The sequence below is a fragment of the Diceros bicornis genome, chromosome 4 (genome assembly GCF_020826845.1).
Source record: "Diceros bicornis minor isolate mBicDic1 chromosome 4, mDicBic1.mat.cur, whole genome shotgun sequence".
Lineage (NCBI taxonomy): Eukaryota > Metazoa > Chordata > Mammalia > Perissodactyla > Rhinocerotidae > Diceros > Diceros bicornis.
In genome coordinates, this window is record NC_080743.1 from 76,615,168 (window position 1) to 76,630,834 (window position 15,667).

The following is a 15,667-nucleotide window of genomic DNA, read 5'->3' on the forward strand; positions in this document are numbered from 1 at the left end:
TAGAAACACAGAAAATGGGTGACTGACTCTGCCAGGGTCCGGGTGGCCTACATTTATCAAATATGAACCGTGAACTAGGTAGATGAGGAGCCTGAGCTTGCCCTGGGCAGCACAGTTACAAAGGGGAAAGCCAGAACCCGAACCCCATTTGGGCTGGTCCAAAGTCATTGCTCTCCTGAGCTGACATCGAGCTGGAGCTTGAAGAAAGAAGAAAGAGGACACATTCTAAGTAGAGAAAACAGCTTGTGCCTAGGCACAGAGATATAAAAGTGCATGCCATGTCTGGAGAATGGTGAATGGAGCTGTGTCATTAGTAAAGAGTGGTAGGGGTTAAGGTTGGAGAGTGACATGGGGTCTGGATTTTAGTCCGTAGGCAATGAAGAACCACCAGAATATTTCGCATAGTGGAAGGACATATTCAGTGTGCTTGATGATCTAGACGGAGAAAGGCCCGAGTATAACGTGTCAGTTAAGAAAGAGGCTTCTGCAAAACCCAGAGCAGAGACGTGAGGACTAGAAGTGAGGCCATGGCAGTGGAAGAGTAAGAGAACAGGGTGAGACAGTTCTGTTGGCCATTCCAGAACTTCTAGCAGGACCCCAAGCACCTAAAATATGGCTTAGGTTCTCTGATTGTACCAAGAGCCAGCTCTTTGCTTAGTTATTTGAAAGTCCTCTGAAATTCCTTCATATGCTGCATGGATTTGGATGCTAAATTATGGTGTCAGCTGTTTTTAACTAAGCCGGACATCTAAACTGTGGGGCAAGTAACTCATCCATTTAAGCAAAACTGGCTTTGCCTTCATCACTGCAGGTATTTGATTCTCTCTCAGGAGCATGCATTGCTTAGATCTCAGTAGCAGAGACTGGAAAATTTAATTTCATTGACCAGATATTATTTGAAGCTCTGTACACTTACAAGAAAAAAGGAAGTGTTGTTTTCTGAGTGCCTTCATTTATTCATTTGGCTTGAATATAGGATGGGATTAAACATTAAGGAAGTCAGGAGATTCTGTAACTTATTTAGGGCAAAGAGAGAGACAGGTGGTGGATAATTATTGAGCACACACAGAGTATTCATGGGTCTTGGGTGATGCAGATTGAAGAAGAGGCCTCCCCATCCTTCAGGAACTTACCATGCTGGTAGGAACATGAGACAGGGGGTAACTGGTAAAACACAGACTTCTGAATGGAAATGGCCAAAGTGCCTTGAGAAAGGAAGCAAGGGGAGCTGTGTCCCAGCCAGTCGGTACAGAGATGGGACAAGGGCCCTGGAATGACTGGAGTTCAAGTCCTCCTGATCCTGAGTGTTTCACTCTGGCCACCCTTCTCTGTCACTAGAGTGGTGATTGTTTCATTTGTTGTCTTGGTCTCATCCTCACAGTCTGTGGTGTCCACTCTTCATTTGCTCTCCCTGCTCTCCACCAGTCTCCCTGCTTGCCATTTCCTTGTTCATCTTCTCTTACCCTCTGGTTAGCATTTTTATTAGAAAATGAAAAACTTCAGTGATTATATGGCAGAACTGTGTCCAGCTGCTTAAACCCACCCAGTTTCTTTTTTTAGCTTCTCCCCCACTTAAAAATAAACAGCATCAGGTCCCACTTGCCAAGCCTTTGTCACCGTCTCCAGCAGCCATTCCTCCAGCCCATCTGCTTCCCCAGATGCTCAGCCCATCCCCTCCTCCCGTCTGGGCCCCGCATGCAGCCCCTGCATGGAAAGTGTGGGGCCCACAGAGCACAGCAGCCTGCAGCCCCACCGCACCATCTGCCTCCTACCCCCGTGGTCGTTCTGAGCGTCACTTCTGACCCAGATTCTGCAGACTGCACCCCTCAGGCCCCAGCTTGTTTGCCCCATGAAGTCCTGTGATTTGCAGGGACAGGATGTTAACTGGAAAAGATAGAGGAGTTACCATAGAGATATGAATAAACACAGGAGCTGACACCTCACAGGAGGAAATGCAAACTAGTTTGACAGAAGTTTAGTTCAGCCCTAAGGTTTACTTTTTTGGGGTTGGTTCCTCACCTTTGGAAGTCAGTGTCTTAGAGGGAAGTTTAAAGCATGCTAAACTGTCGTCATAAAACATTCCCAAACCCAGCCCTTGTTTCTTCCATCAGAGACAGCGAACTCACACAGAGGAATTAGAGGTCTGCCCCGGGCCTGCACTTCTGGGTGTTCTGAGGGGCTTGCTCTATCTAGGCCCAAAGCCCAGTACCTGCCCTTGGCTTATATTGACATTAATATGGAGAGAAATTGCCCCAACCTGTCTTTTCAGTCAGAGTCCATGTGGGAGAACTGGTCACCCCAGCACGGGGACAAAGTGGTGCTTTCTAACCTGCTCCACCTCCCATTCTTCCTCTTTCCTCCGGATTTCAGGAGTGTAGGGGTGAGGAGGCTTGGAACTGATGGTACACCTTGCCTGCCCATGGCTGGGGCACAGGAGGCTCCTCATCTCTCAAATTTGATGCCAGGTGTGGGGGTGGGTGGGAGGGGCATAGCACTGGGGCACTGTGAAGGAAACTTTCCCTGCCCCAGATACATTTCTTTGAGTCAGGGGAAAGGGGGCATGTTTTTGGCATTGGTCCTAATGAGGGAGGAAGGAAGGTTCTCTGTCCTCATAGGCTGAGAGAGAAGTCTGCTCTATAATGAACATAGAAGGAAAACATTTCACCCATTCTCAAGAGGGCGCTATTGACATTTTGGGCAGGACAGTTCTGTCCCACACACTGCGGTACATTTATTATCCCTGGACACTGCCCATCAAGTGTTACCATTGCCTCTTGGCAATTGTGTTGTCCTTGAGACATCCAAAAATGCTCAGCAAGTTTCCAAACATCCCCTGGGGGACAGTGCCACTCCCAGTTTTTTGCCGCCAGGGTATTAGAATGCACAGACTCATCTGTCTTCTGGGAAGAGACCATGACCCCACCAGAGCTCTTTTTTATCCTGATAGATTCATGTTAATGAAAATCAAATTCTCTTTACCAATCCTGGCCTTATCTGATCAAGTTGGCAATTCTTGTTTTCAACTGTTGGCTCTTCATTGTACACTGATTTGTTTCCCCATTTGGTTTACAATTCCTTAATACGAATTCTCCTACCAAGAGGGTTTTCAAGCACCTAAGCCGTGAGGATGGGTGACTAACGGATGAGGCGTGGCCCCTGCACATAGACAGCCTGCATCCTGGATGTAAAGGACCACAGGAGTGATGACAAAATTGCTATAGGACTTCAGAGGAGAGCGTAAAAGAAACAAAGACTTTAAAGTGAAAACCTTGGTCCTGTGGCCCTAGAGATTCAGAAAGTCATATTTATTGATAGAGCTGGCTAGGCCATGGGAATATGCCCTTCCAGCCTTGCCCATATGGCATTTTTCCTCCTGGGACCCCTAAGTATGGAACTTACCTCTAGAATTCCTGTAAACCAATAGCTGAGGCCAGATGTTCCCAAGGCAGAGAGAGATCCCTAATGTCAAAACTGTCACCTTCTACAGTGTGTGCAGGGAATCTGAGGAGGAGAGACGGGTCACAGCCGAGATTTATATCCCTTGGCTATTAATTATTACCTTCCTGTGGATTATCCACATAGGCCTTCTTTTTCGTTCCTTGTGGTCCATCATTCTGCTCTCCCACTGATTGACAATGAAGAGAAGCAATGCTCTGTCAAGTTTGCTGCTTATTGGCAAGGCTCATTTTGTCAGTTCAGAGGACGCAGCTATTAGTTAAAATTAGGTTTTTGGATTTTCTTTATCATCCTCTATTTTGTCTCCCACCCACTCACCCTGGGGGATAATTAAGAATTGCCTAGGAGCATCTTGATTTCTTTTTTAAGTCTTTCTAGTCTGTTAGTTCCAACAGCCTGTGCCTTTAACATTCTTGCTAATTTTTTAAAAAATTAACTGTTTCTAAAAATTGAATTGTTGTCAGTCATTTCAGATTTTAGATGTCCTCCCTCCTGTCTCTGAGATTAGAGGCTCTTTCATATTTGCTATTGTTTTGACTTTTTCTTTCCTAAGCAAAACAGGAACTGATTGAATCATGTAGCCGAGAGAGATAGTGGGGTAATCACAGAATCCAAGGAAGATCCACAGGAACCAGGGCCTCAGGTGCTGGACAGAAGAGCCCCGTGCCTCCAGCACCCACTCGCCCCTTTACCTCCTCCTTGCTCTGCCCTTGCCCCTCCGCTCTGCCTCCTACTATAGCTTGGCCCCTGCCTTGTACGAAGTAACCTGGCACCACGGCCCTACTTAGAAATCCAGTACAAAGAGCATTTTCCTCTCTCAGTATCTCTCAGTTGATTATTTAATAATTGTAATCATGTCCCATATAAGGGGAACCACTTTGAGCTTAACCAAACTATGTGCACTCTCTGTAGTTGACCTCATTAAGGGAGAGATTACATGGGGCCTTTGAATTCTAACAGGATGTAAGATTGAGGGAGGGGGTTAGATCAGAACTGGCAGAATGTCTGACTCACTAGGTCCCTTAGAAATCAAATGTGTTATCAATGGCCCTGCACCTGGAGAGAATTATTTGAACACATTTATGCCAATTACAACAATTTGTATTTTCTTGATTTCTTATTCTGGATTTTTCTCCTCTCTCCCTGCTTCCTCTCACCCCACCTCCCCAGTTACTGCTAATTGAGTCACTAATATCCAGAAAGTATCTTCCTTTGCTCTAAAATGCAAAAACTAGTAGATTAATGTCTCCTTATTCTCAGAGGTGAAGAGTGCTGAATTACAAGCCTGCTTCGTCCTCACTACTCTTTCATTACCAGTTTTTATACCGTGTGGTTTTCTCTTAACTGGTCTTGTTTGATAGCATCCCCTGTACATGCTTGTGGCCTCTTAGAGCAGGGGAGAGACTAGAGGTCATCTTGTCTGGTGGCCTCTAACTAGGGACATGTTAGCAGCACCTGAGAGCTTTCTAGAACAATCCTGTCTAGACAGACAGCTCAGTCAGTGCCTCCTGCACAGCTTATCCATGGAAAGGCCACACTCTCACATACGGTGGCAGTCAAGCCACGCTCCAAAGTGATGCTGGAAATAGGAGCCATGGATTGGGAAATAGATGGCAGCCTCTCTATCTAAGCGTACAGAACAGACATGGGGACTGGCAGGAGAGAAAAGGGGAGGGGTTAAGAATTCATTTCTCTAGATTTTCAGAGGACACTGACCAAGGCTTGCTGAGTGACCACAGACGGTCCACAGCAGGGTCGCCAGAAGTAAGTAAGCCTCCTGCTGAAGACTCACCCTCTAGCCTAGTCCGTTTTGCCTGCCATGAATTTGAGTAATTCAGAATTCTATTTGTAACTGGAGTGCAGCTGAAATCAGGATGCAAGTGACCCCAGAGACGTGTAGGTTTCAGGAGGATCTTCAGGAACCATCTCCAGACCCTTTGCTCCCTCTCTTCTATATCTTTGATTAGGCTGAGGTATTTGTCTGAGTCCCTGGGGCCCTGTCTGTCTGGTTGTGGTGCTGTACCTGGTTCTCATTCTGAATACCCAGTCCCAGAGGACAGTCCCTGAGGACGTGCTGATGGGGCTTACACACTCCAGACACAGCACTGTGATCTCACTCTGTAGGGCCACCAGAATGCTCACTGCTGAGAAATTAAGGCTTTGTTTACTTTGTGAAATCCCCGAGAAGATATTAAAAGAGGAGAAAAGGTGCAATGAAGACCTCGGATGGATGAGCAGAATTCTTTATGATCATTGCTGGAAAACGTCTCTCCAGTTCCTGTGTATTTCAGGCGCTGTGCTAAGCTGCCATTCTCTGATGCTGCCACAGTGGGGTTGGTTTGCACTTATTCTCCTGCACTCTCTTAATGGGATTCCTCCTAATAGTGGGTCACACTCGTGGGGTGGCTTCCCAGGGTCAAGTTAACTAGTCCAGAAATCTCCCTGACCTTGACCTTATTACATGGAGTTGTGCTTGTTATCATCGAGAGCAGTTTAAACAGTTCTTGTGCCTTAAAGATTTACATGCGGAAGGCATGTGGAGACATTTCAACTAAATCTTCGCCAGCTTCAGTACTTGTGTTACACATGTCAGAGAGCAGCCCATTTTGGCAATAGGAAGTAACGTCTCAGGAATGCGTCACTTCTTTCCTTAGACCAGAATGAGCATGTTGCAGGAATATTTTGAGACCTGTTTAAATAACAACCTAGCTCAGGCTCTGAGGGGAAGCATCCTGGGCTGGGAACAGAGAAAGGCTGCATCCCGTTTTTCCACCCTTGCAATGAGACATCTGGTGCTTTCTTCCCCATAGGCCCGATTCCTCTCCCCACAAGCTCGCCGTCGATTCCACGCTGCCCTCGCATCTTGTTCCACCTCCATACTGATCCTGTCCAACCTGGTGTTTCTCGGGGGCAATCAAGTTGGGAAAATCTACTGGAATAGGATCTTCATACAAGGTAAGTTGCCTGGCAATGCTGTTTTCAGTCAATTTCTTGTTTTCCATGTTTGCAGTTGGTGTCTTGAATGGGATTTAGGGGAGGCATTCGTTGTTCTATTTGTGGTATGTGACCTATAAAATACCAACCAGGAACAATTTCCCGGGTTTGGCTGTGACTTGAAGTGTCTCCTGTTTTGATGTACCTCTTATCTATCACGTGTGACGTTTTACTTCAACAGATACTATTCCAACTCTCCCAAACTCTCCCATTCCCTTCTACTAAGTTACCTTTACAATTTTTTGATTTTTCCTAGTCTTCCCTACTATCTGTATATCCCAGCCTTCAGGAAACTGCAAAGTCTAACCTTGTTCTGTTTACTACTCTGACAGTCGTACTGAGAATGTGTCCTGGAAGCCCCGCTGTGGGCTTCAGCATCCTGCAGCTGTGGGCCTGGCTCCTGGGTTTGCCACAGCTCTTTGTTGTGGGTGTTTTTGTCTGAACACTAGCAGCCGACCTTATGTTTAACATACATTAAGTGACTCGTCTCAATGTCCATAGCAAAGCCACACCTGCAACAGGTAAAATGCTAGTCTGTGGGAATTGTTGTGAAAACACTGCATTAATAATTGATCATCATTATTTATGGTCACCATTTCCCTTGGGCTGGAACTAAGAGTTGCATCATGTCCTTAAGAGAATTGGGAGGATGGGAACACTCACAGTGCACATTACTTTAGCCAATTCACTATGTGTTAAAAGCAAAGGTCTCCTGTTCTTTTTCTCTGACCAGTGACATGGGTTTGTGCTTTTGGTTTGGGAAGCTTTATCAAGCGGTGGTGATGTGACTCTGCATGGCTAGGCTGTCATCTCCACATCTGGGTCCCTCAGAAGCCAGTGATGCTTTCACTGCAGCTCTTTTCACACCAGAAATAACCGTGGCACACCTGCATGATCCTAGAATACCAGGTCATGGATCTAAATGGTGGCAGGCTTGGGTGAGCCAGGCTCAAAGGTGCTAGGAGAGAGCCCTGTGCTGCTTTCCTCTCATCACTATAATACCCCCCTTTGATCTTGCTCTGTGAGAAATGTTTTAGCTGATAGTTCCTGAAAAGACCATGTGTTTTTTAAGTGGAAGCTGTCCTTTAATAAAGATGAGAGATAATGGGGTACAGAAGGTCTAATGATGAAAAACTGCTCCTTGAGGTGGGCAGTAGTGTCTTGCCTCCTACCATAGTACCTAGCATAGTGCCGAGAACACTATGGCTCAGGGGAAAATGCTGATTGTAGTTAGCTGGTCACGTGAGCAAGAAGTCTCTGACCTTTGCTTCAGTAAATCACGTTGCTTCTTCCAAGGCACTGAGAACATAGGGATGGAAAAAGAAGCACACACAAATGTGGGAGCCAAACATGCAAATAGAAACGCGTCAATAGATTCAGGTAATTGCTGTGCCAGATGCGTGAGTGAATGGCTAGAAGTCACAGGATGGGGTGGCTGACCTTCCCATGGAAGTTGGACTTCACAGAGGAGGTGGCATTTGAATTGGAGTTTTGAGCAATAAGTAGGAGCTTGCTAGGTGAAGAGGGCAGGTGTGTGGGGGTTATTAACACTAGCTGCTATGTCAGTTAATTCCAAACTCTTGGTAATTTTTCCCCATAAAAGTTTATTCCTCTCACAGATCAATGTGGGTCCAGTGGCTTTTTCTAAGCAGTGACTCCAGGACCTAGGATGTTGCTGTTTTGATACTCGGCTGTCTTGTCCTGGCATCGTGGAGGGGAAAAGAATATGGGGATGAGGCACCAGGTACTAAGTACCCCTGCCAGAAGTGACACCTGGCATTTCTGCTCACATTCCATTCACCAGAACCAGTCAGGTGGCCAACCTAAGTGCAAGGTGGGGAAATGTTGGGAAGCTCTCAGATATTGGTAGACTACAGCACAGTGAGAGAGAGTACGTGAGGCAACCAGCTGGAGGTGCCCAAGAGGCAGTTGAAAATATGACTTGGAGTTGGGGAGGAGAGTGGGACTAAATAATTGAGGTGTAGGAGTCAAGGGCAGAGAGGCTGTAGGTGAGACCATGGGAGTGGACTCGATTAGCCAGGGAGCATGCACAGAGTGAGAAGAGAACGGGGAGGAGGTGGGACCTAGGGATGCTGGCGTTTAAAGGGGCAAAGAAGGACAGCAGCTATAAGATGTTCTTTCTGCTTCTCAAAGGCAGAAAGATCAAAGCACAATTTGCCCTGCAACCTGTAGAGCTAACATCAGACACACCAGGTCAGGGTTCTGAAAAATCTGGTCTGCTGCTGCCATGTGGGTCCTACTTTGGTCTACGATTGGATATATATGTTGGTGTCCCCCTTGGAGCCAGGTGCCAGAGTCCCGGGGACTGATTCTCTGAATATGGAGGGCTCTCTGGAATCATTTCTCTCTGGGTTCTGAGGCCAGGGAAGCTCAGCCTAGAAGGCATTTTCTGAGTCAGATATTCTTCAGATCAATGTGGTCCCATCCCAGCTGGTCTGTCCCATGGGCGTCCTGAGTCAGGGAATGTCTAATGGGGTTTTGGCAGTTACCCCGTTTCTCTGTTCCCTGCTGTGGTCTTTGTCCCTGAGTGATTGAATTTAGATATCTCTTGGAGGAAAGTGAACCAGATGGTGCCAAATTCCCCATCCTTGAGAACTCTGGATTTCTTTTCATAACTAATTTGATTGACCTCATAGAAGATTAGTATAAATATTCATGTTTTGGCACAAAAAAAGTATTAAAGTGTTGATAGGATGCCTCCTCAGATTCTGCTGGGCCTGTTATATTAACTTTCTAAAATCCAAAATTAAAAAAAGAATTTACTTGGAAACTCATCTGGCCCCAAAGGTTTCAGATAAGGGATGGTTGACCTATACATGTAGCTACTGATTAATGAGCCGGGACTTTGACACCCTGGTTGTCTCTGGCCTCTTCCTTTGGCCACATGATCAGGACCTGTTGTTCCAAGACCCATCTCTACACACTGAAGAAAATGCAGTGAAGTGAGAAAGCCTGTTTGTATGGGAGGGAGAGCATTTAAGCTCAGTATCTATATTTCCAGGTTTAACAGGAAGGTGACCCTTCCCTGGGGGTAACCACCCTTGTCCCTCTGTGCTTTGATGGATGGGGACCTGCTGCAGTGACAGGGAGCAGCTGGTAGCACCATGTCCCTCTAACAGAGCTCACCTCACTGTTAAGGTGAGGCCTGGAAGAGCAGGAAGGGGACAGACAGGTGTCTGGAGGAGTTTGCAAATTCCCTGCAATGGATGGGATGTGGTTACACATGTGTCTCAGAAGACACTGCTTCACTAATTCCCAGGTAGCCTTTCCCAGCATCACTGATGTTCCTGGAAGTATCTCGTGGTTAGCCTAGAGGAGTTGTGTTAAAGTCAGTTTCTCTGTCTCCCATTCACTGACTTTAGACATGGATTTGTTTGCTTTAAGCTACAAAGCTTATTTTAGTGGCTTATGTCAAAATCTCTGCTCTGGTCTCTGTGGGGTTGGTGATATGAGGCTGTAAAACCAGATCCTTTCCTTTCTGTCATGCCCTGCTGTCCAGAAGAGTGGACAAGGCCAGCCAAGGGATGGAAATGCGGAGTAGCCCCCTAGGGGTCTGGTACGTGTCATAAACAAACCATTTTTATCAACAAGTATTATCTCTGCTGCAGAAGTTAGAGAAGTAACATTTCAATTAATTCAGTGATGAATAAGGAATCTATATTTTTGCCTTCAACAAAATCCCCAAGCTTTACTTTGAAATTTACGTCAAGCAGCTTGAGGAAAGTGAACGTTTAGGCCTTTCTTTATGTATATTTAAGGAACTTAACTGGGTCCGGATATCTGAGAGGGATGTGGCAAGGGATTTAGTCCCCAGGCTTGCTCTAGGAGGGACCCTGCTGTGTCATGTTTGCAAAGGCAAACGCAGGTTGCTTCTTACATAACTCTTTGGCTCTCAAAAGCATATCTTGATGGAAGGAGCTTTCTCATGTCTACCCTAAATCCTCAACATTGAAGTGTGAGTTAATTTCTTGAACAAGCAGTTGATGACTGCTCTATAACTCAAAAATATCAGTGAGTTAGAAGTCCAAATGTGTGAGACCAGTCTCTATAAACCATCTGTGTCTTAAGCATCCTTGCAGTGCTCTGTAGTCCTGGGACAGTGGGAGGACAAGGCAGCCAGTGGGAATATTTCTGGCCTTGAGGGGGCTGAGAGCTTTATAATGTTTGCCTGGGTGCAGGGTGGTGTTCCTTCTGAAAAGTCCATCTACTTCTGTCAACAGAAGGCATGGGCTTTCTAAAAAAAAAGGGACCTAATCATTTCCCAAGAGGTGGGGCCCCGGATGCTGCATCTAGGGTTTTGCGGTGATGGGAGCTTGGCAGAGACATGACATCCACCAAGCATTCTCCTGCCTGACTTCTCATCACACACACATACAGACACACACACACACACACACACGTTTGTTTTCCCTCCTCGTTGCCTGATCTAGTTTGGCAAACTCCACCTCAGCACTCAGCTCCTCAGGTGGCCGTGGCCAAGGTGAGGAGAATCTGGTTCTTTTTCCTCCAGATTGCGATGAGAGAGGAACTAGTAACTTCTTATGCAGGTCAGAACCTTTGCAATCCCCATATTTGCTTGCTATTTCTAGCTGAGAAATGAGAAAAAGTATGTTTTCTCCCTGATTACTAGCTTGTCCAGTCAGTTTATTCATCTCCTGACTCAAATGGCTATGGACAGGCATTTTGTTTAAAGCTGAACCAGGATATTCCCCTGGAAATTCTGGAAGGCTGTGGTTAAATAGAAACTCATTCCCCTCACATCTTGTTAAACTCTTGGGACTAAAATTTCATTTTTGATGAGAGAAGACAGAGGGCAGATGTCAAGGTCTCGGCGGCCTTCCTTTGTGATTACTTTGTTTCACCATCTTCCCCAGCCCTTACCTTTAAATGGAGTTTTCATTGCTCTGATTGACTCCGCTTCTGTCTCGCTGGATCCTCTGCAAGTTCTAGAATGGTTTGAGGATCAGCAGTTTCCCACCCATTGTACTAGTGGTGAAGGTGATATGTAGATATCGGTTAAACGATTCATCCGTGGTTACACATTTGTCCATTTATGGCCATTCTTGGCATCTGAATTTCAAGACTTTCACATGCTTTGGTTTCTTCTTTACTTCATGCCACGAGGTCACCCAGATGTCTTGGGCACTGGTTTTCCTAAAAGTATTTCAGGCCAAGTCACTAGGCACATAAGACTAGAGAAATAGTGAGTGGGAGTTCTTATCCAGCAGTGCACCTGGGGTTATGTTAAAGCTGAGAGAATTTCTAAAATATCTAGAAAGGAGTATGAATCATAGTACATTTAAAGCCTACTTTCTGTGAGGTTGTGTGAAATTTTTTCCTGTTAACTAGGAGTTTCCGTGAATTCATTTGAAGAGAGTTTCATGGAATATGGGAACATTTTAAAGTATCTTTAAATAGACTATCAAATAAAGACTAGTATAGCTTAGACACAGTTAATCAAATAAAAATAAAATAATTTTGATTTTTATTGGTTTATTAGCACATAATATTTGAAGTCTCCACCTCTCGTTGGCCCCTAATCTGCTTGCCCCCAATCACATATATGCAGGGTGATATTCTAAAATATATTACAATCAAATCATTATGTTATATGCCTTAAACTAATATCATGTTATATGTCAGTTATATCTCAATAAAACTGGGGAAAAGTATATTACAAATATGGTAATAGAAATTAAAATCAAACCAAAATAATTTTTAAAATTTAAGTCAGTCCCCTTTACTCTCTAACTAAGCTATATATAACAAAGCTGCTCACCATGTGATATGTATTCAGTATATAAAAGGATATTTGCAATAGGATTCCCAAGTCTGTACTCTAAGTCTCTAACCAGGAAATCACTTGGGATTGCAGTGTATGTGTGGTTTCTGAAATGAAACACACCATCCTGGAATTTATATCATTATAAACTTATTTGACAGCTTATTGCAGTTACTATTATACTTTCTACCAATGGGTATAGAAAGAGTTCACCAGCCGTGCCAGTGCATGCCAGCTGGGTATGAAAGGGGAGGGCCCTGGCCTTTCCCCTTGCTTCTGGGACTGGTGGCTGATGACCGGGATAAAGTCTGAAATGATAACTGTATTCTAGGTTTTATCACATGCACCAGTAGCCAGGAGACGCTTTTTACCATGCTGTCTTCTCAAATTACGACTGAACATTTCAAAAAGCATTAAAAATTAAGAATATTTAATATGGAATTCAGTAACATTTTTGTAACAGAAGGGAAAATCTAGCAAGAGTCATCACCATCAGGTGTCTCAGCTTTGGGGGCAAATTCTTTTGTGCAGCAGGACCCATCGAGTTTGTTCTGTTGACCAGTACACTGGGTACTGATCACTTGCTTTATGTTGCCATGTGTGTTCACCTCCTATGGCTGCTGTAACAAATTTTTACAAATTTGGTGGCTTAAAGCAATACAAATTTATCTCTTACCGTTCTGGAGGCCAGAAACCTGAAATCAGTCTTGCTGGAATAAAATCAAGGTGTTGGCAAGACTGATTCCTTCTGGACACTCTAAGGGAGAATCTGTTTCCTGACTTTTCCAGCTTCCAGAGGCTTGCTTTGTCCCTTGGCTCATAGCTTACCTTCCTCCTCTTCGAAGACAGCAGTATAGTATCTTCAAATCTTTCTCTCTATCCCTCTGCTTCTGTCGTCACAATGCCTTCTATCTGACTCCTCCTGTGTCTCTTCTACAAGGACCTTTGTGATTACCTTGGGCCCACCTGATAATCCAGGATAATCTTCCCATCTCAAGATCCTTAACCTGATCACATCTGCAAAGTCTCTTTTGCCAGATAAGGTAAGCTTCACAGGTTCTAGAGATTAGGACGTGGTCATCTTTGGAGGAGCCGTTATTTAGCTACCACAGCACGATAAGGTAACAATTGCCATCACACAAAACATCCTTTCTGTGGCAGCACTGCAAAGCTTCTTTCTCAAGAGATTTGATTATAAAATAGCAATTTTAATACACCACCAGCCTTATTAAAATGAGAATAAGTCTGTAATAAGAAATAATGCTTGAATTTCACAGAAGTACACATGTGAAATTTGTTATCCTGAGGGATTTAGAGAGTACTATAGGGGAGAGCTGCAGTTTTGCTTGATCAACATTTGTTCTCCATTCGTTGGGAACAAACCTCTCCTAATCCACTCTCAATCCATGTCATTCTGGTAGGACACACCCCACCCCTGAGATGTAGGCGTCTTACACATATTGATCAGGACTGGCCAGTGAGTATGGTCCATGTCCCCAAGCGGTGCAATTCCAAAGTTTTTGTTGGAACGGTCATGAAGGAGAAGCTCTCTTTCTTTTCTTGTTGCAGAGGTGTCAGAATATTGGGCTAGAATGGCTGGCAGCCCTCTGGAGAGCCAAGTAGAGAGGGAAGCCAGCTCCGAGGAAGGCAGAGCTGCACCTTGGACACTATATTTTTGAGATAGTATTTTGAGACAATGCACTGCCACATATTTTTAAGTCCCTAGATCCAGGAGTTCATGAAGCCAACATATCTGTACTTTTCAGTTACAGGAGCTTTTTTTTTTTACTCAGTTCATGTCGGGAGACAATTCCTCAGGGCTGTCTTGTGTTTCTGCATGTCTTCTGAGCAGAGACACTGACTGCCTTTGTTCCAGACTCTTTCCAAGAATATTTGTGTAGCAAACGTCTTTGGAAAACTTCCTCCAAAGTAAAGGGTATTTGTTTACTGTCCAGTATAATAAATAATTCTTGCTGGGGCAAAGGCCCGGTAGGCTTACTGCCCATTATAAAATATTCGGATTTATAGAGCCTGGGGTTTATCTCCTATAACATAGCACCTGAACCTCTCACATTGCATCGCAGGATCTGGGCTCAGGGAAATGGCACAAATGCTCTGGCTTCTGTTATTGCTGTGAGTAATAAAGTCCTTTGTCTCTGACCCAAGAGTCTCATGTCTTCTGCCAGCATCCGTGAAACGGACAGGCTAATCTGTTACGTGCAAGTAGGGTAAAATCTCAGAGCCTTCACTTATGGATAGTCCAGATTGGTTGGGTTTCTGTTGCTTGTAACCAAAAGCATCTTGACTAACGTAGGTGGAATATATCACTGTGACAAGTTCTTAAGGGAAGGATATTTGCAGAGATTCTTTTATACCGAATCATTTTTGTGTATAATCTTTTTATTTATGTGCCTCCAAATAAAGCAACTTTGAAAAATTCTGTACACTGTTATACTTTTTAAAGTAGGCATCTAAATTCTATCCTAAATTTAAATAATTATAAAAGATCTGGTTTTTACCATGTTATAAATATTGACATTTAAAAATAAATCTGAAAATTTTAAATAATATAAATTATAAATAGCTTGGTGATTTGATATACACCATTATCCTTTCAAAAATATATGTGAGCAAGATCTTCTTTCACAGTAGTATTCCTTTGATCGCACATTTCTATTTTATTTCCCCCGCAGAATTTTGTCTTCTCTAAGTTATTTTCTTTATCAGCTGTCATACTTCTCTGCAGCATTGTTGTTTTTTGTTTGTTCATTTGTTTTTCTATAAGGCCGGAAATGTAAGCATTTTTCTTCTGGATTCAGTTATTATTATAATTATTAGCAGTAAATAACTCAAAATAACCCAAAGATGATACCATTTGATAAATAATTATTAAACGCAAAAAAAATTTTATTGGAAATACATTTCTCTTCAGATGGATGGAACAGGAATTTATGGTTATTTGATTAAAGGAATTATCTAATTGTCCCTTTGTTTTGTCCCCCTTACTGTTTTAAAGCTTTTTATTGAAATATAATATAGCCTAGAAAAGTATACACAAGGATTTTCTCTAAGTGAACACACTCGTATAGCCAGTACCTAGAGGCCCCTTCTCATGACCCCTACTTGTTACTACCTGCCCTTAAGAGGAACCACTATTCTGATTTCTAAGTGCATAGTTTTTTTGTGAGGAGCTTTTTTAATTTAAATATATATATAAATAGAATCACATAGTATGTATTCTTTTGTGTCTTGTTTTTTAAATATATATATAAATAGAATCACATAGTATGTATTCTTTTGCTCAATATCATATTGAGAGATTAGTCCATATTTTTGAGTGTGGTTATAGATTTTTCCCACTTACTACTGTATTCTGTCATGTGAACATGCCACAATTTATCCATTCTACTGCTG

The 15,667-nt window shown here is 43.7% G+C and overlaps 1 protein-coding gene across 4 annotated transcripts in view; it reads left to right on the forward strand.

Moving 5' to 3' along the window:
- The window catches only part of HHAT (hedgehog acyltransferase), a 324,456-nt gene that overhangs the window by 250,373 nt on the left and 58,416 nt on the right, over positions 1 to 15,667 (forward strand). For all 4 annotated transcript variants that reach the window (XR_009219848.1, XM_058539785.1, XM_058539784.1 and 1 more), the window contains exon 11: positions 6,267 to 6,411. Coding sequence is in view for 3 of the 4 variants with exons in the window: in XM_058539785.1 (XP_058395768.1) it covers positions 6,267 to 6,411 (145 nt within the window). In the remaining variant the exon portion in view is untranslated. The remainder of the gene's footprint in view (positions 1 to 6,266; positions 6,412 to 15,667) is intronic.